Below are 23,977 nucleotides of genomic sequence, written 5' to 3'. Positions count from 1 at the left end.
TATATATATATATATATATATATATATATATACTGTTAATCCTAATTTGCAAATTATCAAGTGAAATAAAGTGGTGTTTTACAAAACACATTTCTTTTCCTCATGTCTCCAGCAGCTGGAGTGTCTTTTTACATGGAGAGTAGAAGGATCAGACATAAGGGATTTGAACAGCTTACCAGACAGACTCCATGATAGGATTAGATTTTGTCCACAAAAGTATCATGCCACATATTTCAACCTTTTGGGTAAGATTGGGAGTACGCTGGACTACCTTTAAAAGGCTGAATCCTTTTTCCACAAGCTCCTTGTGAAATTCTCCAGATTTGCATGGGTACACTATCACTTGCAGAGACTAAATGATGTGGAAGATTACTTGAAAAAGGTGAAATGTAGATGCAAGGACATACCAGGTTCATCAGATTACTCCTGCAACTTGCCCGTCACCAGTCACCAAACAGCTAAGAAAGGCTCTCAGCCTGGAGCCCACAAACACTGAGATCATGGTACTTTTGGCTCTGAAACTGCAGAGGTCAAGGAGACAGGAAGCCCAGAACTTTATAAAAGAGGCCCTCAGATTGTCCCCTGACATCAGAATCAGAATCAGAATCAGAATGAGTTTTATTGCCAGGTATGTTTACACATACGAGGAATTTGTTTTCATGACAGAAGCTCCACAGTGTAACAGAATGACAGTGACAGAACAAAAACACAGATAATAAAAAATAGAAAAATAGAACAAGTAAATAAGGAATAAAAATATACAAATCGACAATTGTATGTACAGGTATATAACAATAGACAGTTGTATGTACAGGTATATTATGTGCAGTACAGGTATATTATATGTATCATCCCACAAGTAACCAGATATGTGGCTAAATACTTCAGGGCAGAGGGCTCCATTAAATAATCACTGTCTGTCCTCACTAGGGCAGTGAAGTAGGCCCCAAACTCTTCCTTCCTGCACCATCAAATCGGCCTTTGCCATAAACAGCTGCTTATTCAGATGTTGGAGGAGAGGAGGCCCAGGCGAAGCGTTCCTGCTTCTCAGAAAGTCGCTAAGGTGATTGAATGTATCCAGCACTTCTCAAAGGCTGTAGATCTGAAGCCTAACAATATTTATGCCAAAGTGAATTTAGCAGAGGCCGAAAGCCAGCAACTTGAAAAGGCAGAGAAGGTCTTCAGCAGCCTGATAGATGACAAGCTCTAGCAGCACTGCTACACATCCTATGGTGTATTCCTGCTCTACAAGAAAAAGGATGAAGACAAAGCAGTCAGTCAGTTCAAGTCAGCATACATGATTCCTGTTGACAGCTATGAAAGGAAACAAGCTGGCAAGAAGCTCAGACTAATTGCAGAGAGGAATTTCAACACCATGCAGAAATTCAGAGAAGCATTCGAGATTTTGGCTTTTATATCTTCTGAAGACAAGCAGGAGATGCAAGCAAAGGAGTAGTCCATCAGCACAGCCCATACTGCTGAGCAATCTAAAAGCTTTGCTAAGGGACTGAAATGTAACTAATTTCTTACTTGTAAATACATTTATCAAAAAACTTGCTTTTAATGTTCACTTATTCATTTACATTAATTATTTTATCAGATGCTTTTATCCAAAGCAACAAATAAAGAACACAATTCATAATAAGAGCTAACAATGTTTGGAGTACACAATGTCATGTATAAGCTAGAATAGTACAAAAAAACTAAAATAAAATGCAGAAAAGTAAACATATATTGTCAGGGGCTGTCAGAGTTCTGCTATTGTACTTTGGACTGAATTGCTTGCATGTGTTTATTTCCTGTTGTACAAACATCTTATACTTTTATGAAGGCTATTATTGTTTATTTAATATTACTGTTAAATGAATAATAGTAGTATTTAATAATAGTATTTGAAATCGAGAAACGTTTGGGTTTTAGTGATGGTGATTTTGACATTAGTGCAGGTTGTTACACCATTAGATGGCGACAAGACAGTCTTTATTAGTGAGTCAGTAACAAACTAAATTTTACTGTAAACAACATCTTGTATGTGTGTGTGTGTTTGTATATAGTCCATATGATATATATATATATATATATATATATATATATATATAATATCAATAAACACAAAAAAAAATGTTTTGTCATTGTCTCTTAGCTGAAAGTGACAGTAAAAGACAAAAATAAATATGCAAAAGAAGCATGACAACCAGACTCCAGACGACTGGCAATGGTTTAGACCAGCTTTTATTTAACTACCAGATATTACACATCATTTGAGACAGCCTTAAGCTCTCAGTCTTTTGCTGTTTCTCTTTCCCGAAAGCCAAGGTTTCAGTTTCCATTCTGAGTTTGACACTCCCATTTCTAGGAGAGGTAAATAAAGCCCGCACCACCTTCCTCATCAAACAGGTTCTGAAACATTTATCATACAGACGTCCTAGATAAGGTAAGTGCATCCCTACAATTACAACGTTTTAGTTTTTTCAGTTGGTCTACAGTAGTTTCAGCAAAGCTATTTATATAGGTTACATGAATCTGATAGATATCATATTTAATATAAAAAAATGTACTTCAAGAGGCAAGGAAATGCATTTCCAATTTAAAAATTACAATTAGAATAAATTTACTTTTTAAAATATATTTTGTCCAGAATAAATACTGTACACTTAAATAAAACACATATTAATAAAAATGCTCAAAAATACATAAGAAATATAAGTAACTAAAATTATTGAAAATATATTTATGTAAATATATAAAAATATATGTATTGGACAGTTTTTGCCTATCTCGAGAGAGAGAGATATATATATATATATATATATAGCTAGAATCATTATTATACTCTTATTCCTTTTGTTCTTTAATATTTTGAATTGTTTTTAGCTTTATTTTTTTGTTTTTCATTTAAATGTTAAGTTTTGAAATTTTGTTGTATGCATTTGTCACTTTTATTTAATCTCTTTATTTTTAAAATGTGTATAGGTAGTATTTATAAAGTTTTAGCTTTTAGATTTGGATCTGTTTTTAGCAGTTTTAATACTACAATTGATTGCTTCTGTTGTCCTCATTTGTAAGTCGCTTTGGATAAAAGCGTCTAATAAATGACTAAATAAATAAATATATATATATACTGTATGTGTGTGTGTGTGTGATTAATTACTGTGGAAAGCTATTGGTATATTGGTATAGCCACTGCTATATATAAACATTCAGATGTTTTTGTCTGTGGTAGTATTATTATTATTTAATAAACAATATTTAATATACATATACATTTTTCTCTTTTTCCAGGTATGGATCCGGACAGAACTTTGAGAACAAAACTTCTCCAGTTGGAATGCCACTTCACCTGGGCTCTGAAGAAAGATGATATAGATCTAAATGATGTTCTCAATAGACTGCAAGAACAGATTAAGTTGTACCACGTAAAGAAAGAAGGACTTGCCCGAACTTACAGTGCTTTGGCATATGTCCAGTTCCTTCTGGGGTTTCACGAGGAGGCACAAAATAATCTCATGACATCCGTGAAGCTACTCATGGAATGCCACCAGGATGAATTTCATAAAACTCTCATTGTCACTTATGGAAACCTTGCCTGGTTAAACTACCACATGAAGAACTACACAGAATGTGAAAGTTACCTGAAGAAGCTTCAGAAGATGAATGAAACCTTTCCAACTGAGTGTTCATCTGTTCCAGAAGTGCTTGGTGAAAAGGGATGGACTTTTCTTAAATTCTCACGCAAATATTACAACATAGCCAAAGAATGTTTCAGAAAGGCTTTAGAACTGGAACCAGAGGAAGGCGAATGGAATGCTGGTTATGCCATTGCTCTGTATCGCACCGAATACAAGAGTTTCACTCTGGAGAATTCGCCTGCAATAAAGCAACTGAGACGGGCCATTGACACGAATCCAGAGGATGACGTTCTCAAAGTCCTCTTAAGCATGAGACTGATTGTTTACAAAAGGTACAAAGAGGCCGACAGTTTGGTAGAGAAGGCTTTAGAGAGATCTCCAGATCACCCACATGTCATGCGATATGTTGCGATATTCTTCAGGAATCAAGGAAGTGTGGACAGGTCAATTGTTCTTTTGAAGCGAGCGCTTGTAAGCTCACCCGATTCAAGTTTCATACATCATCAGTTAGCTCTTTGCTATAAATTTAAGAAAATCCAACTTCGGCAGGAGGGAAGTCACCATGCCAAAGGGTCAAGAATTCAACAGATTCGCGATCAATGCATCTATCATTTAGAAAAGGCCACCAGCCTGACAGCCTCCTTCATTTCTGCAATGAGCGATCTAGCGCTGCTGTATGGAGAGAACCAGGATATGTCACGGGCTGAGGAGTTGTTTCAGGTCACTTTCAAAGCAGCCAGAGAGAAAAACGACAATCTACATGTTGTCAATTTTTATTATGCTGAATTCCAGCTCTACTGCCACAGATGTGAGTCGTTAGCTATCAAACACTACATGGAATGTCTGAAAATGAGCCCGGATTCAGTCGAAGGGAAGAGAAGTGCCTACAGTTTAAAGAAGACTGCTGACAAACGAATTCAGAGAAACTCGCTGGAAGGGGAGGCTTATGGGATACTAGGGTTCCTTCATAAGATAAAAGGGGAGAAACGTCAAGCCATTGAGTGCTATGAGAAAGCTCTGAGTTATGAAGACAATGATGAGTTCCTCAGTAACCTTAGTGCACTCAGGCTGTCCTTACAGTAAAGTCATCACATATTATGTGCTTACACTATCAGTTGTTGTACATAATGTAATATGCATTTGATTGTGCTTCATGTACTGACACTTTATGGCTATTTATTCTATAAATGTATAATGAAGATTAAGTCAGAAAAAAATAATCAGAAAATATACTGTACTGTACCGTTATGTTTATGTTCTAAGATTAAAGTAATAAAGCCTAACACCTAGTTGGCTAAAAATATTTTACGGTATTTCTAAACTGTCATTATCCAAAGGCACTTTACACTGACACCGTGTCCTAACTACACGCGACGCCATAAGATTCCAGCTTTGGGTGTCCACACCAAACGCGACGCGACACCGCGATGCGACAGAGTCAATCAAATATCACAGCCAATCAGAAGCGTGTGTGGGCGGGCTCTTTCTGCAAGCGCTCTGCACTCGCAACGAAATGGATACGTTCATAATCGAATTCATAAATATTAAACCTTTTAAACATCATTAAATGTACATACTGAGTGACTGATACCATCTGGAATACACTCGTTGGTTCGCAGTGAGTCCACAGTTTTAACGGTCATCTTTGCTTTAATTTATTTTCAAGATTAGAAATATAAATCATTAGATCTATGTTTTGTTCTAAAACAAAACTATTGTTGCTTTCAGCATGGCTATATATAAGGCCACGCAATATGATATTTAAATGTTAGACACGTTTATCTTTGAATAAAACACATAATCACCTGAGATTATCTACTGTCAAATAGTTTGAACGTTGTTGTTCCAGCCGCAAAACCTCTGATTAACATGGAAAAGATACCTTTTATCGCGTGTCGCGGTGTAAGAGCTTAACAGTTTAAATAAAATTATAATATAAAAATAATGCTTGTTTATTAGTCTGGTTTTTTTCTCAAGCAGTTGTTTGTACAGATCAAAACCTATTACACGGGTAATGTTGGCCATAAGAAAGGTAAATAGTTTCCTTTCGGATCCCTAAGATAGTGTAATGTAATGTTTGCATTTCAGTGCGGCATGAATTTTCTTCCATATAGCAAACAAGTGAAATTAAACGTAATTTTATGTTATATGTTCCCTCCACGAAAAAAAAATGTCATAGGCTAAGAAATATAAGGCACTGATAAATAAAACATGTACCTTTAAACCTATCATCCAGCTACCTCAATCATTAGACAGCAATACAATCCAAACTAGCTATAGCTGGCCCAAGGACATTCACTTATGTCCTTAATATTTAATTTGTGAGCTGTAGAGTGTAAAACTGTGTATTTGATTACATTTGTTTGTATTTGATTACATATACACTGTGTGTATTCGATTACATTTTGAGGTGTGGATCACATTTCATTTTTGCACAGTGGCTGCATTGTATTACTTTTTTTTTTAATTCACATTTCATTTTTGCACAGTGGCAGCATTGTTTTAAAAATTTTTCTCTAGAATTTAAAGGGGTCATATGGTGCGATTTCAATTTTTCCTTTCTCTTTGGAGTGTTACAAGCTGTTGGTGCATAAAGAAGATCTGTAAAGTTGCAAAGACTAAAGTCTCAAATCCAAAGAGATATTCTTTATAAAAGTTAAGAGTCAACCACGCCGGCTTGTTCTAACACGCCCCCACATGTCTACTCAGGATGTGGGAAGATTTGCATAACGCCACCCAAATGTTCATGCAAAAAAAAAAAGGCATAACTTTGATTCTCACTGTATATTGTTGCTGCCGCCGCCATGTCGTGGAGATGCTGTGTGTTTCGTTGTGAAAGCGAAACTACTTTGTTTGGCCTTCCAAAAGAGGACACACCTAGAAATCAGTGGTTAAGTTGTATTTACAACACTGTTCCAGAACAGTTCAACCCAAATATTCAGATGTGTGCTGCGCATTTTATGGAGGACGAGGACTGTTTCCTGGGAGAGTAGCCTACAATGCCGGTGTCTGATTCTATAAAGTGGGGCAATTCCAACTGTGCAAGGACAGTCTGGGGCATCTGACTCACAGCCTGTAAGTACGTTTTCATATTTACAGAATTTGCCACTTGATGATTGAAACGCGAGTTTTGAGCAGTGTAGAGTAGTGCTTGTTGTTTGTCGTTTCTCTGATCACAAATGCAGACATGGTTTTATGTTTACGCGGCACAATACGTAAAAAGACAGCAAGTCATTATAATCAGTAATTATGTCCCCACTGGATGCAACAAATGGGTTTTACTGGTTTTGTCTCGTCGCACCGGGACATGGCCTCACAATATGGTAAGGGGCGTAACATTTCCGTCACACGCGGACAGTCTGGGGCATCTGACTCACAGCCTGTAAGTACGTTTTCATATTTACAGAATTTGCCACTTGATGATTGAAACGCGAGTTTTGAGCAGTGTAGAGTAGTGCTTGTTGTTTGTCGTTTCTCTGATCACAAATGCAGACATGGTTTTATGTTTACGCGGCACAATACGTAAAAAGACAGCAAGTCATTATAATCAGTAATTATGTCCCCACTGGATGTAACAAATGGGTTTTACTGGTTTTGTCTCGTCGCGCCGGGACACGGCCTCACAATATGGTAAGGGGCGTAACATTTCCGTCACACGCTTGAGGTATTCGGCCAATCACAACGCACTGCATAGCTGGCCAATCAGAGCACACCTCGCTTTTCAGACCGATGAGCTTTGTAAAAATCGGAGCGCTTCAGAAAGGCGGGGCATAGAGGAGAAACAATAATGTACAATATGTGAAAAATAATGTGTTTTTGAACCTTAAACCGCATAAACACATTGTATCAAACCAAATACACAAAATAATGTGTTTTTTTAGCAACGTCATATAACCAATTTAAACTCATGTTCACTTTCCTTGTGGCACAATTTCTGCAGGTTCTTAATGAAAAGGCAATGACATAAGTCAATTGCATTTACCATTGTTCTTTCTAACAATACTTATGTGTTTTAGCATCATGATTGCAAGTTTTACAGTTCTTCTTCAAGTACACAAAATATAAAATAAACTGTCCAGTTAAAATGTAATTGTGACTATAATATGACCATGATTTGATAGCAGATTCTGGGTCACTAAAGGCATAGTCCAGTCAAATATGAAAATTCTGTCATCGTTTATTCACCTGTACGAGTTTTTTTCTTCTTCTGTGGAACAAAAAAAGAAGATATTTTGAGGAATGTTGGTAAGCACACAGTTGATGTTCACTATTGACTTCCATAGTATTGGGGGAAATACTGTGGAAGTCTATGTGGATCAAAACATTTTTCAAAAGGTCTTATTTTGTGTTCAGCAGAAGAAAGAAATTTGTACAGGTTTGGAACAACTTAAGGGTGAGTAAATGACGACAGAATTTTCATTTTTGGGTGAACTATCCCTTTATACTTCTTATTTAATGCAGCTGAAGACAAACATATTAATAATAAACTGACTCTGCTGGATCACATGGGATATGAGAAAATAAGAAGAAAATAGCTCATTTGATTAGACTTGAGCACAACTGTGATTAGGCCTAAAGGCAGGACAAGTACATGTGAATTTTTTGTTATACCACATGTCCTTCATCACTAAAGTGCTTGGTGAGAAGGCCTGGGTTGTTGTAATGTTGTCATGAAACTTTTATGGGTGAGTGGAATGCAGGATTTATCAGCAATTCAACAACTCAAGTGGAGAATAGAAACAAACCTTATTTTAGGATGTAAGGAGTAGCTCCTACAAAGCATACTGTTTTCCAGGTGTTATGTGTCTTTTGTACATCTCGGGAACAGACTGGCAGTAAACTGAACGGGCATGACAGGGGCATGACGCATCTTTCAGGAACTGAAAGTAGTACGCTGCATACTGAGCTAGAGAAACATCGCTGTCCCGCTCATATACTTTTCCTCAAGATACAAATAAAAGGATGTCAGAGATGAGGTGAGCACAGTTTCTAAATCTGAACTAAAGATTTATCTGGCTTGATTATTTGTAACTAAATGACAAACGGGAATGATAACAAAGGCTGGAAAGTTCTGAAATCTGACCGGGAAGAACTGAGGAGTAGCGTTAGAGGTTAGCTGTCGAATTTCAAGTTAGGTTTGTCGTTCTAACTGTTCAGATTATTGGCTACTTCATTCTCAGTTACCATAGTAGCAGTACTGTGGTAAGAATAAGAATAATTTCCTCTTGTATAGACCCCTTTTCAGTTAGCAAAGATTGTGACACATTGTGAGTTTTTTTTAAGGTGCGGAGTTTAGGGGGAGGCAGAAAGATTCCCCTGTTCTGACAGGAGTGGCCTGACACACACACCAGATAGAGAAACCGAGCGTGTATACTATAGTAAATAGAAACTGGGGCATATAAATCTTTAGATGCCTATAATACTAACAGTGGCAATTGTAAGCAAATGCAACTACCTGTTCTCTCTCTCTACAATTGCACTTATAACAATTATAGAAAGCGAGACGACACAAACGGTTTATTTTATGTTTAGTCTCTGGTCGTGAGTTCCCCAATTTCTGGTTAAGTGAGCATGCATGAGAAATCTTTAGACTTGTAACCAAACCATAGCCTAATACCAACAAAAGACAATAGTTTATTTAACCTTAACTGATATGAAGTAGGCTATGCGCTGCAAACGCGAGCATTTTTTTATGAACATTTCTGTCCAGTCCGCTCGTTTTATTACCACAGCTGTCGTGTTTTTTTTTTGTCAGTCAATGGCAGCAGGTATGCGATAAAATTTCAAATTTGACCATCTGACACTCAACAACACCACAAAATGAAATTTTAAGCTCTTTATGTAGCCGACTCTGTGCTGGTTTGTGTTATCCCTTTGTTTAGCCTCCAGCCAGAGCTAATGCTGTGACATAACTGTGACGTCGGCACTAAAAGGGTCTAAAGAGCTAATAAAACAGTTCATTTTGAACGGATGATTTAATATGAATGTTTTCATTGAGACAATAATTGTTATGATTGTGAGTTTGTGGGTTTGTAAGTCTTGCACCCAGCCGCAGCAGAATTGTTGATAAGCTTCTAATGACTTAAAGCTTCTGAACTCTTGCATTGTGTAGGCACTGATGCCATAAACCAGGTAATTGACGATGTCAGGGTATGTGAGAGGTGGTAGTGTTTCTGGGGTTTTTGTCCATTCTGTAACTTGCAGGTCGTACGGGTCGATATTATTAATGCCAAGCAGTTTCTCTAAATAACGCTGTTTAGCGGTGTTATTTAGTTTCTCCCGATATAACCCCTTTCCTTTCGCTTTCTCCTTCTCCATTTCTTCCCATAAAACGGCGCAGCACGGAATCCTGCTAAGATGGCGGCAGCGTGCAGGTTACGTCGCTGCCCTATGTACCGTGACGTCACATTCTCATTCTCTATTGGCGGCCTGCAGTTATCCCTTTGTTTAGCCTCCAGCCAGAGCTAAAAGGGTCTAAAGAGCTAATAAAACAGTTCATTTTGAACGGATGATTTAATATGAATGTTTTCATTGAGACAATAATTGTTATGATTGTGGTTTAGAATAAATTTGATAACTGTTAAAAAATATTTTTTATTAAATGTGTAGTAGTTTATTAATAGCTTTATATTAAGGGACACTTGAATGAGACGAAAAATATGAGAAATTAAATTTGTATATCAAAGGGCCTGTTACCTGGTCGCTTGATGCTTTTTACCATCACCCTCCTGAGGCGACAGAAAAGCTGTCTTCGTGTAACAATAGGGGTTACAAGACAAAAAAAAACAATTATGCGGTAATTAATTTCGTCAAGTTTATGATTATGGTAATGAATGTTAAATGAAAGAGTTGTATTGTCTGAATCAGAAGGCACTCTCTTGCTCCATTTGATAGCCACACAAGCTTTTTATTCTTCATTTTAAAAAGTAAAAATGAAAATTTCATGGCTGATCAGCACTGCTCATTATATCAGCAGCTATGATGCTGCAGCTCTCTCCTGATTTCTACTGAAGCCTATAGAATTCCAAAGTTTCCAAATAAATAAATAAATATACAAAGAAATGTAAAATAACAAAAATAAATGAGTGTTTTACTTTTATTTCCTTATTTATGTATGGTTGTATTTTCACATTTATTAATTTCCACTTTTGTTTATTTCTAAATGTGTTTATGTATTTATATCAACATTTGTTTATTTCCTCATTTCTTTGTCCATATGGTAATGAAGGGGGCGTGTTTTACTTCAGGCATAGCAATCGAGCTCAGAGTTGTGGGCAAGGAAGCTTTGAAAAGCTTTGCAAAATTAGGAAACATTAATGTGCTATTTAATTTGCAGTAGTTTCAAACACACTGATCAATATGCATATAGACTGAGCTGTCGTGTAAGTTTCATCAGCAATAAATGCAAGCTCTTATCAGTCACATCCAGTTTATTTACATGAAATGTGATTAATACTGGATGATTTAATGTGCACACACTTCTGTGTCAAATGTGTTATCAGATCTGATTTACTGAAGTTGGGGTTTCTGTTCGTATTCAGCTAAATACCAAAAATCCTGACCGGACATTTTATCTGGAAAAGAGTATGTATGTTCATCCTATAACTGTTACATACAGTTATTTTGATATTTAATTACTTAAACCAAGGTATACGATTTTGGTCATATCGCCCACTTCTAAGCCATTCATCCATGGACTTGAACTACTCAAAGACCTCAAAGCTTCTTCCTGGCTTAAGCCAGAACTCTGAGCTCTATTGCTATGTCTGAAGTAAATCACTCCTCTTCATTGCTATATAGACAAAGAAATGTAGAAATTAAAAATGTGAACATAAACAAATGTAGAAATGAATAAATATATAAATAAATACATAAAAACCGTAAAAAAAATACATTTATACATAATGAAATAAACGTAGAAAGATTTATTTATTTAGATTAGATTTTTGTGTGTGTTTTTTAATGTCTTTGTAAATGTATTCATTAATTATTTTGGCAACTTTGGCATTCAGCACCGGGACTGATCAATCCCTGCATGGAAGATTTACGAGGTCGCTTGCTGGATAAGGTGTTAGCGGTCAGCAGGGGGCGTGCTCTCTGCATCCACATTTACTAATATTGTGGTAGGACCATAGACTGTATAAAAACATGGACGTAGTGTCTGTGACGTCACCCGTAGGTTCCTACAGAGGTTTGACTTTGAGCCTCAAAGTGGGCAGAGCCGGCCGTTGCCATCTTGGCAGCGCTTCACCGCGTGTCACTTCCGGATAATCGAAAATGGGCAAAGAGGCGGAAGCAGGTTGCTGAAACCACGCCCACCTAGCTCGACGGTGGTGACAGCAGCGGCAATCCACCTGTCACTCAAGTGGCCACGCCCTTAATTATGCAGAAATGTAATGCTTAATATAAACGGATGACTTATAAAAAAATTCACAGTTGTCATGAAGGGCAAAATTAGCTATATAAACCAAAATCATTTTTTGAACCAGGCTGTAAACGTTTTTTTCTGCTGTAAAGTTGGGCATTTTAACATGGGGAGTCTATGGGATTGACTCCTTTTTGCAGCCAGCCTCTAGCGGCCAGTTGATGAATTACAGTTTAAGTCACTTCCTTGTTGGCATCACGAGAGAGAGCGGGAGGTTGCCGCTCGGGTAGGACATATAACCTACCATAAAAGTCTCTAGTTTAAATTATCATTTAAATGTAAGTCCTGACTAAAAAAACAGGGCGTTTCCATAAAAAACTAGGAGTGTAGTCCTGGCATCTTGGCCAAATGTATCAGTCCATGTGCTTGTGGAGTTCAGGAGATTCTCCTGTCACTCTAAAGCACTTTGAGTTATATAATGTATAAATATATGTCTGTGTGTAATTAATTACTGTGGAAAGCTATCACTATAGCCACCGCTATACATAAACATTCAGAGAGAAGGTTTTCTCTGTGGTGGTATTATTATTATTTAATATACAGTATTTTTGTCAGATATTATTTAAAACTAAATAGTTAAGGGGGTGGGTGTTCACATGGGTGAACATGAAATATAATATAATATATATATATAATTATTGGAATATATAATTATTATAATAATACAATAATTAATTTGTTTTCTTGTTAGTTCAATCCAGGACAGTTTACAGTCGAAACTGGATCAGCTGGAGTGTCACTTCACTTGGGACATTAAAAAAGATGATCTAGTCCTAACAAATATCCTCAATAGGCTTGAGGAACAGGTCAAGTTGGGTCTAGGGATGGAGCAAGGAGTTGCACGAACTCACTGCTCTTTAGGATATGTGAAATTCCTTCTTGGGCGCAAAGAAGAGGCTCTTACTCACCTGCTGAAATCTAAGACACTCATTAAAGAAAACCTCGGGGTCAACAGTGACAAGACTCTCATCGTCACCTATGGAAATTTTGCCTGGATAAACTACCATATGAAGAACTACACAGAGTGTGAAAGTTACCTGATGAAGCTTCAGAAGATAAATGAAACATTTTCAATCGAGCCTTCATCTGTTCCTGAGGTGCTTGGTGAGAAGGGATGGGTCATTATATGTTTAGCTATATTTAGTAGTTTGTTATTGTTGTATCTTTATTGTATAATACTCTGGATATTTAAACCTTTATATTCAAAACATTTTCATGAAGGATGAGATTTAAGGAGCTGAAGATACAGAGAAATGTATGTGTCCATCGAATCTGATATTGTTACTGATATTAATAAATGTTGTTCATAGATATTTATCCTATTACTGGGGTATTATTTAAAAGTTGTTGATTACAGTGGCTAAAAGCAGCACTATGGATTTTAACAGTGGTTCATATAGATGATATTGCAGTTGTAATTTGTTCTATTTACAAGTTACTTATTTTTTCCTCTGTTGTTGTTGTTTTCCTGTTTTCTTATCTTTTGACAAGTTGACAAATTCTTAAGATGGTAATTATTTATGAGCATCTGCTGGTTGATTTGATTAGTAGCATGCATACAAACTTATATTAGCCTATTTCTTCAGCATTTTGAAGAAGAGAAAGAGAAGAGAAATCAACTCTAGAAACTATTTGTCATCCGTAGAATCCTTGAAGAACTGCTTAGTTGTAGCAAACTCATGATCATAACAAAATACATAACTTGTCAAAAATGTCAGACCATGACATGTACCCTTTATATCTGAATCTTACAGCTCAGAGCGACTGCCCAGATATCTAGAGATCAGCACTGCCCTCTACTGACTTAAATAACATACTACAACTGGAGCTTTAGTTATCATAACCTGCATTTGTAATTAAAGGAAAACTCACTGACTGCTTACACATTACTATGAAATTTGAGAGATCGATAGAGAAAATATATACAATGTAAGTCTTGATGTGTGTGTTTTTAAAGATTGCTAATGTAGATGAGAATTTTTTTGTCGAACAGAAAGTCAATAAAAGGTTCGAGAATTTTTATACACATACAACTCCTCTATTAATTAAACATTTTTTAACCAAATTTGATTAAACAAATAACTAGACAAATGAAAAAAAAATTCTAATTGCTATCCCAATGCTATGAAGTGGGTGGTATCATTATCATCAAGTCTTTTTTTTTTAGAAGTATAATAGTCTACTTGTTTGTCTTCACATGACACCAGTTTTGGGACTTTGCTCAGGCTGTTCTTTTGGTTTCTCTGACAACGACGAATGACAGTGACTGAGAACAGCAGAAGAGAACTGGAGATCAGGGCGAACCCACTCAGAAAGAATGTTGCCGTGTAAGTCCCTGTGGTGTCTACCAACCAACCTATGTGAAAAAAAAAAAGTTGATTACCTCATATTTTTTTTTTTATTAATAACCTTTATCCTTCCAAGAAAATAACAGTTTTAATGTGGTGAAATGAGAGCAGGATGGTTAATGTGTTTCTGTTCATTAATAGTTAACCACTTATCAGGCTATTTTAACAGGGCACATCATTACAAAGTGACAATTGTGGTTAAGTTTTTTTTCTTGTCTTTAAAGAACACTCCAGGTAATTTTTAACCTATTTTTTTATGTACTGCATCAAGGGCATGGTGTTGATTACCACAGAATATAATAACAACTCATCACAGTGACAAATTAATGTGTATATAAATAATAATTTGAGGCTCTTACCTCCAATGGGTGGGCTGACCAGATAGGGAACAGCGTGGAGGAAGTACACAACCCCAAGAGCTGAAGAGAGGTATGTTGTCCCTACAACATCTGACGTTACCACAGGAATGAGGGCAACATAGGCGCCATCAAAGTACCCATAGAGCACAGAGAATGGTACCAGCAAGACAAATGTGTGTAAGAGGGGGATAAAAAGACAGCATAGTCCCTCCATTCCCACAGCAAACATGTAGCATATATTCCTGTACTTCTTCAGACATCTGGGAGAGATACAGAAAGTGTTAGTCAGCATGATCAGAATCAACCATTTTTGTTTGTTTCCCTACAACCTGAGCATTTTTTATTTTTTTTAGCTTTTTGACTTCTATGAATCATTTATCAGACAAGAAACCATGACATGTACTCTTGTAAATCTCAACTCTAAACTGACAGCTGGGTCAATGATAAATCTAAAAACATGTTCAAAGGTATATATAAATAATAATTTGAGGCTCTTACCTCCAATGGGTGGGCTGACCAGATAGGGAACAGCGTGGAGGAAGTACACAACCCCAAGAGCTGAAGAGAGGTATGTTGTCCCTACAACATCTGACGTTACCACAGGAATGAGGGCAACATAGGCGCCATCAAAGTACCCATAGAGCACAGAGAATGGTACCAGCAAGACAAATGTGTGTAAGAGGGGGATAAAAAGACAGCATAGTCCCTCCATTCCCACAGCAAACATGTAGCATATATTCCTGTACTTCTTCAGACATCTGGGAGAGATACAGAAAGTGTTAGTCAGCATGATCAGAATCAACCATTTTTGTTTGTTTCCCTACAACCTGAGCATTTTTTATTTTTTTTTAGCTTTTTGACTTCTATGAATCATTTATCAGACAAGAAACCATGACATGTACTCTTGTAAATCTCAACTCTAAACTGACAGCTGGGTCAATGATAAATCTAAAAACATGTTCAAAGGTATTTAAAAATGTTTTCTTTGTCTTCATGTCCATTTCATACGTTTTAGAATTTTTTTTTTTAAATGGCTTCAATTTAATGACTCTAAATGTGTAATATATTTTCCGTACACTTTGAATACATGGGTGCCACAATCCCCAGTCACCAGTCTATTCACTATCCTCTATCACAGTCACCAGCCCAGTCCACTGGGAACTACATTTCCCAGCATCCCTTCTGGTCAACACCTGAGCTCAGCCCTGTGCCCACTCTTGTCCCCGAGCACAGCCCAGTGCCTGCTCTCATCCCAGAGCTCAGCCTAGTAAACTTTCAACCACCAGAAACCTCAATTAACAGGGCAACCAAGTCAGAATCTCCAGCAATCATGAGTGCTAGACCTGAGTCTCCTGAAGTCATAGCCCATAGGTCAGTACCCAATCAGATTGTTCCCAGCCTAGAGGATTCAGAGTCCCTTCTGTCACTGATTATTCTCTAAAATACCTGTGAATAAAGACTTTGTTGTTGACGTTACATCTGAGTCTTCTCCTTCTGCACTTGTGACAATGGGAGTATACACATTTTAATCATTATTTATTTTATTTATTTGTCATTAATATTATTTTCTTCAATTTTCAAATGTTCTTTTAATGAATTCATGATATCAGGACAGTTTTATCACCATGCCATTTTTTACCAAAATATTTTATAAATAAAAAAAATAATAATAAAATGTTAATCAGAAAATTCATGCAAAAGTTATTGCATGTGTATTAAGATCTAGATAAAATGATTGTCATGTCATTGACCCAGCTTTTTGTTGAAAAACTAAATCTGTGCTAAGAAAAATTGATAATCAGATCTTAAGAAAAGAAACGACATGTGGCTCAGTCAATAAATTACCTATTTCTGTTTTTGAATGTAATGCAATACTAACATAGGACAAAACAACATACCTCCTGTCAGTGAGCCAGCCAAATGTGATGTTGCCAATGATGTCAATGACCCCAAGTATGGACATCAGGAAGGCAGCATGCTGATGACCGACACCTACATCCAGCGCATACGGTACTAGGTACACAAACGGCAGACTGCACCCACTGGCCAGCAACAGGAAGGAACCTGCCAGCACCAGGAAGTCGGGCATGAGCAAAAAGTGGTATTCCTGCATGGACTGAAAACCACGTTGTTTAGCATCTACTTCTAATTTATCTCCCACAGCCTTCCCTGTAGGAACGCTGTTCACTGTGGGTGGCTTAACACCATACTCGCACTCGGAGTCCACTGGAAGTGGACAGGCCTCCTTGTCTTTTAGAATGATGGTCCGTAACAGAGCTCCACATACACACAGGTTAGACACAAAGCCTCCTAAAATAAGGAGGGCCCCCCGCCATGAGTAGTGTTCGATTAGCAGCTGCACTACTGGGGCAAGGATGAAGGTCCCGATGCCACTCCCAGACATGGCAATGCCATAGGCCAAAGCCTTCCTCTCACAGAAATAGATACCTACCATGGCAATAGCAGGAGTGTAGCAAAGGGCAAAGCCAAGCCCTAAAAAAGAAGAATATAAAATAAAACCACTACATACAAAGTACAGAACATGGGTCTACAGGTCAGTGTTTTATTCTTAGGGCTCTTACCAGTTAACACTCCCAGGGTAAGGTAAAGATGTTCCAGACTGGTGGCGAAGGAGCTGAGGACTAAACCTATGGAGGACAGGATTCCTCCTAGTATTACAGCTACACGGCATGACAACCGATTCCCGATCAGGCTTCCGAGTGGAGCTGCAAAAAGTAATGTGAATAAACGTTGTGCAAATCATATTGAATAATATAAGAAAAAATCATAAAAGCTAAAATATTTTTATTATATAGAGTAAATATTTAAATAATATTTACTGTAAGCTGGGTTTCCATCCATGGAAACAACAAGATATGAATACAATTTCCAAAAGGTGCATAAAAATGTAAGCATACACATTCGCTTTAGGTGGATTTTTTATTCAGTAAGAAGGAATAAGCTTCAACAAAAACACATTTCTGAAATGAATTCATATGCACATCAAAAATGTCAAGTGACATTCTTCCAACCACTAAGCAAAAATAATATCATCAGATTGTTTTGTCTGTTTTAAACGGCCACAAATTTTTTAATATTACATTACACATTTTGCAATATTACATTACACAATGTTCATTAAAAGAAATATTCAAAATTTTTTAAATTTAATAAAAGAGTCACAGTCGCAACAACTTCCATTATTATTTTGCATCAGTTTCCTCAGAAGTGACGATTTTGTTATATTGAACACATGGGATGGAAATGCTTTACTTGGTAATTGTCTATATTGTGATTATTCCGCTAATGAGCCACTCTCTCATACTACTTGACATCATACAGTATTACATGAAATACAACTATGTGCCTCTACAGACTCCTACACAGCCCCAGAAACATATCAGTCATGTGATAACAGAAAACATGTCAGCCAAACACAATATCGGAAAACTTTAAATAATAACAGCATTTCTTACGTCTTTTGTTTACTAGTCAGCTGCCTAAAGATGGCGTTTCCTTAGCAATGTAATTCTTAAGATTGCTGTACTGTCAACAGCAGACAGTACTGGGTGTAAGGAAAGCAAACAAGCTTGCGACACTGACATGTCCTCTCAAGATGTACGGTGTGTTTGTTCCTGACTTCAAGAGAAAGTTTTCAGCCTCCCACAGGCTGCAGGTCTTAGTGTCTTATGCAACAGCATTGTCTCAGATGGGGAAAAACTCTGTCTAAACCAACTGTGTGACCAATCTAGAAAAGAGAATTGGTAACTGAATTCAGCTGATGGAATCCCTACTTCAGACTGGGCCAATAATGATGACTGTGATTTACTAATGTCGAATGACTTCAGTGTCCAATATGATTATTACATACCACACAGCATGGTTGTGCAGTCCACTAATGAATGAATCCATGCTGTCCCAGAGTAATCTCTTGCAAAGTGCATCTGAAACTCAACGAAGAACATGGAGATGCATCTGAAAAAGAGAAAAAGACAACTCTGATCAGACAAAACCCACACAACACAAGTTGTGGTCTTTGAAGGATCATATTGTGCCACTTCAAGCTAACAACATGTTTTATAGTCCAGTGCCATTCACAGCCAGTAACAACGAATAGTCGTGCAGATCGTGGGTGTCTAAATATGAAAGGCTGAGTAGGGTAATGAGGCACAAGTCTCTGCAGTGCCTGTTCTGCACCTGAACAAACAAAACTAGATCACCATGCAGGTCATTAGGGTCAGAGCACTCAGTGTGGGTATGACAGCCAGCAACTCTGGGCCACTGAGACAGACGTGTCTGGCCATCAGCCATCAAAGAAGGAGATGTGCTTCAGTCAACCATTCCACAGACAGTGAAAAAACCCAGTCAGCAAAGTTGCAGTCTCAAAGGGTAAAATCTTACTCTAGAACTTGAATAACATGCACATATGTGGATGATAAGAGCTTTGAAGGGGAAAGAAGAGAATATCCATAAGATAAAGAAGAGGTTAAAAAGACATATATTTTTATCCGAAGACCACTGGCTGCCCTTTAAGCTCTAAAAGAGTTTCATCATCTGGTATCTCTCTGGTTGATTATTACCACTTATCTCAACAGGACTTAAGAAATGGTCAAAGAGTCCTTGTTTAAGAGGTGAGAGGTCACATAAGGGCCTTTCGCACCGCTTTAGTTCCAGAACTAAATGTACAGTACTAAAGTACTGGGAAGATTTTGTGTGAACTATTTCCCAGTACCATTTAAAGGGTTGCATTCGCACCGAGAGTGTGTACTAAGAAGTGACGTAAGCCGGTCGGCAGCATCGTTATTTGTGTGTGGCGTTCAACAACAGAAACAAAGAAGAACAACATTAACAACAGGAGGATGGAGGACGCTGTGATCGGAACTGTGTTTTTGTTGTGTCTCGCGGGTTTCACAATAATGGACATGGAAAGTCGACGTATACGTAAAGCGATTGAAAGAATGGAAAGGAGGACTAAGAATCTCCAACGACAACTGGCAGTGCTACATTTGCTACAAGTGCCTGCACTTCAGCGTCCGTCCATCTATCGCTGTTCTCCATACTTGCGAAATAAGTTGACACAATGTTTACAGTATGTTTACACGGCGTTTTAAATCATGGCGGGTGAGGGCGTTTTCATACGCGTTTGGCCAATCAATGTCTACTTACGTCACGATTAGTATCAGTTGCTGGTTAGACCCTGCTCCGGAGTAGGAGCTAATTTGGTTCTCGAAAAAGGCAGTCCGGTACTAAAATCGCACCCAGTTCCGGCGAAAACGCCAAAAAGTGGGTAGTTCCACAATTAGTTCTGGTACTATGAAAAGGTTCCCGCGGTGCGAAAGGCCCTATAAACTCTTTTGTTCTCACCAGCCTGCTTGCAATTTCATCCTACCTACATCATTAGTGGATTTGCAGACCTGTTCTTCAGGTTCTTGCATTTCACACCTTTCCATGTCAGACAATGTACATTTCAGTTGAACAATAAAATAATTATACAGCATGGTCAGTTCAGGACGTTCCTTGCCTGAGGGGAAAGACAACATACTGCTAAACAGAACAGCTTGTTCAAAGCAGTATAAAATGAAGGACTTTAAGTCTTGAAACATATTACAGAAAAATGTCACAAGTGTGTTAACATAACCAAAGGATTTAAAACACCTAAGAGTTGCTGGCCATTAGATGTAAAAAAAGAAAAAAACAACATCAACAACACTGTGTTATCTATATCCATGTGTGAAGACCTGAAAGTTGTTTACAAGTCTGTCAAATGTAACCTGACCTCAAAGGCTGCTGCAGAAACACCAGATAGCTCTTGTCACTTTGTGAACCAGTGACTCATTCTAGGTAATTCTCAGCGTGGAAAGAGCTAAATATAGTTGTGCCTCATGTACTGTGCTAAACAAAAGTATGTACTATTTAACAGGTTAAACCCATTTGAGAAACAAACCCTGACATTTTAAGGAGACACAATATTCTTAAGGTACTGAACATCAAGTTAAACTCTATGGTATAGCTGAAAAACCCCACCTATCAATAAAGTTTGCTTTAAACTAGTTCTAGAACAGGTATGAATAACAGCATAGACACTCCAAAAATCTTACCTCGTAACAGCTCTGGTGCAAACAGTTACCACAAAGCAGCCAGCCACGATCATCCATCCCCACCCTCCATCAGGTGGAAGGACGCCTCCTTTCTTCTTTTCCTGAGTCATGGAGTCTGTCCTTCCTACAACCTTTATTTACCTCCAAAACTCCAAAACACCCAGTCTCAAACACACGTTGCACCTCTCTGCCGCCACACTCACACCAGTCATGGAATTCCTTCTGCAGATGTGAGGCCCGGTCAGTGACTCTGCTGAGTGCAAGATGACACAGTCAGCAAAACAGACAGGAATAAGTAACAATCTCAACTAAAATGATTAACAGGCACAATGGGTGATGCGCATATTCTCAGAAAATGTGAAAAACATCTTCCAGGGTTTGGGGCTCCTTTTTGCTCTTACAAATAATTCACAGTAAAGAGTGAAATGATGCATGACTGCATTCATGGGAAGTGTTTATGAGAGAGAGCCCAGCTTGACGGGTTGCCATATTAACTTGAGACCTTGCAGTCGGCCTCCCTGACCCTTCTGACCCCTTTGTCCCAATTAAAAAGCTGCCCCCCCCCCAAATACCATCCAGTTTTCAGCATCCTAAAAAATATACCTTGACACTAGTTGTCAATCTATTAAAATAAGAGACAACGGTGTGGAAAATGAGATGCATACTTTAGAGCCATGAAGAGCTACAGTGAAAACAATAAAATGTGGCCATGAACACAATACTCTGTCAGGATAAGATTATATCAGTTTTTGTTCCCCTTATTATGCAACTGGACTTGTACTGTAGTTTATGACTCTTCTAATCTAGATATCAGTCAACTGTGGGAACAGTCCCAATTGCACATTGTTTCAATGCAACATGAATAACACATCAACTCATCAACTCAACTGTTGATTTCTGGGATTATTTACTCTCCTCTTCCTATATTCAAAGTATGCCTTGTCAGTATATAACACATTTTATGTGTGTAAATGCATCTCAGATTTAAAGTGGTTTCCTTCAGAAGTTGTCTACAAGACAGAAAGCAGGTCCCGCCCCCTAGGTCGCCGAGATTGTGCCAAGTAAGACATGTTCCTGGATCAACATCTTTTATTGATCCTGGATCAACATTACTGTCCAAAAATATAGACTAAACCCAATCCCTAACCCTAAACCTAAACCTACCCATAATTTATTCCTAAAATCAGTGTAGAAGTGTAGAAGCACCTAACCCTGATCGTAAGTCTAAAACAGATATTTCCTGAAAAGTTATCCCTCAATTCTGATTGGTTAATTGGAATGTTGTTCCAGGAACATGTTGTACTTGGTGAAATCACAGTCACCCCCCCCCCCTTAATAATAGTTTTACATACTGTATAATTAGCCTAGGGATTTATGTAACAAAATTAATTTATTCTAATAGGCCTAATAATAAAGAAAACTGAGTTTCATGACGTTTTGTTTTTCTTTGTTTTTAACAACGGAATATAAATCCACCAGTGCACGTTATTCGCTTGTTGAAACCAGATGTTTAAAAAACTTCTCAAAGTGATAAAGGCACTTACCATTTTATCAAACAACCGCAAACACGGTCCAAACTTTCCCCATTCAACTCCTCTGCAATCGCATGAGCTGGTCCAGACGTTTGAAATTCTTCTGCACATTCGTTTAATTGAGTTGGTGCAGGATGTTCATCAACATCCTGCGGCTTCCACCAGTGAACAAGTTTGCAGCTGTCGGAACATCGAGACGAGCCTGTTTAGACGTGCAAAATGTGAACCTATTTGCCTCTGTCTCCACTCCCCCTACACGTGAAAATAAAATTATGCGAGCATGGCAGGCCATAAGTGTGGATTTCCCTCTTACTTGCAAAACTGGCTACTTGGGACTTGCCCTAGTTTCAGTTCTGTTGAGGAACACGCCAGTTTTCAAACGTGCTCAGCATACAGCAATTGATCATTTCATAAGTAAAATCTATCAGGCCAACCTGATTTTTAATTGCTGTTCGAAGTTGTAAATTAAATATTATTGGTCTACATTTTACAAGAAAATACTATTTCAGTCTTCAAAATTTCAATTTTAATTCAATGTGTTTCTTGGCAATTATTTGTGTGAAAAATTTCATGTAAATCCTACATCATTTTTTTTTTGTCAGTGTAGGAAATATCAAACAGCTGGATTCCCTGGGTGATCAATCTGGAACCGAGGGTTAATTCAACCCACAATGAAAAATACTATCATCATTTACTTTTCAAACCCATAAGACTTTAATTAATCTTCGAAACACAACTGAATATATTTTTATTAAACCTGAGATTTCTGTCCCTCCACTCAAACCATGATTCAAAATTGTAAAAGTAAAAAAAAGGTTTGTTTTTGTGTCACACAAATGTTTCAGCGGCTGCAAGAAGCATCCCAGCAAGCAATTTTGCGTTTAAAAGACGTCTATTAGATGTCTAAATATAGCCTAGACGTCTAGGCTAAAACGAGGCTAAATTTGGGCTGTCAGTGAAAATCTAATAGACGTCTAATCATAGCCCAAGAATAGACTAGTCATCAATTAGATGGCTATTAAACGACTACATATATACATCTAATAGACAACAAAATGGCAATCCATACATACAGCTTTTATTAAGAATTTTTTTTTGACAACATAAGACAATACAAAATGATAAAAATACAAAAGAATGAATGACAAAATAAAATGTTATAAATACAATACACTTAAATATAAATATTATGATTAAAAAATCTGGAGTTTTTAACAACTTAAGATAATAAAAATATAAACATGAAAAAATAAGATATTTAAAAGAAAAAAAATCTAATACAAATCAAGAACTTGTTATCACACTTAACATTAAAACATTACAGATAAATGACAACATAAAAAAAGATTAATCCTTTTGTTGGTTTACTTTTAACAAATAAAACAACCAACAGTGAACTTAAAGGAAATGATTAATTGTTGGTTTTATTTCTTGTTTAAAATCCCTCCCAACTGCATTCCTCAAGTCCAACTCTGTCGCTGCCGGGAAGTTGGTCATCACAGCATCTGCCAAATAAGAAAGAAAGAAAAAAAAAGCACAAGAAAGGCTTGACATAATTTTTTACTTTAATTACACTAATTGTGACA

The 23,977-nt window shown here is 37.3% G+C and overlaps 2 protein-coding genes and 2 pseudogenes across 3 annotated transcripts in view; 3 read left to right on the top strand and 1 right to left on the bottom strand.

Annotated features, from left to right (window-relative positions):
- The window catches only part of LOC107594210 (interferon-induced protein with tetratricopeptide repeats 5-like), an 11,381-nt gene extending 6,649 nt beyond the window's left edge, over positions 1-4,732 (top strand). Inside the window, exon 2 of one of the 2 annotated variants that reach the window (XM_016284169.1) lies at positions 3,299-4,732. In XM_016284169.1, coding sequence (XP_016139655.1) covers positions 3,299-4,712 — 1,414 coding nt within the window. In that variant the 3' untranslated portion in view covers positions 4,713-4,732. Of the gene's footprint in view, positions 1-3,284 lie in introns of those variants that run through there. The other variant, XM_016284168.1, reaches the window with a different exon arrangement.
- LOC107594192 (interferon-induced protein with tetratricopeptide repeats 1-like) lies at positions 328-1,456 on the top strand (annotated as a pseudogene).
- Positions 4,733-8,514: 3,782 nt separating the features above from the next.
- Positions 8,515-13,834, top strand: LOC107594195 (interferon-induced protein with tetratricopeptide repeats 1-like). The gene is made up of 3 exons (XM_016284158.1): positions 8,515-8,605; positions 12,746-13,182; positions 13,809-13,834. The coding sequence occupies exons 1-3, from the start codon at positions 8,592-8,594 to the stop codon at positions 13,832-13,834; spliced, it is 477 nt and encodes a 158-aa protein (XP_016139644.1). The 5' UTR covers positions 8,515-8,591.
- A 294-nt stretch (positions 13,835-14,128) lies between these two features.
- Positions 14,129-20,990, bottom strand: LOC107594209 (monocarboxylate transporter 12-B-like; annotated as a pseudogene).
- Positions 20,991-23,977: the final 2,987 nt, after the last annotated feature.

This window comes from Sinocyclocheilus grahami, unplaced genomic scaffold (genome assembly GCF_001515645.1).
Source record: "Sinocyclocheilus grahami isolate Dianchi unplaced genomic scaffold, SAMN03320097.WGS_v1.1 scaffold180.1, whole genome shotgun sequence".
NCBI lineage: Eukaryota > Metazoa > Chordata > Actinopteri > Cypriniformes > Cyprinidae > Sinocyclocheilus > Sinocyclocheilus grahami.
Note: the sequence above shows the minus strand (reverse complement) of the source record. Positions and strands in the feature narration are given on the sequence as shown.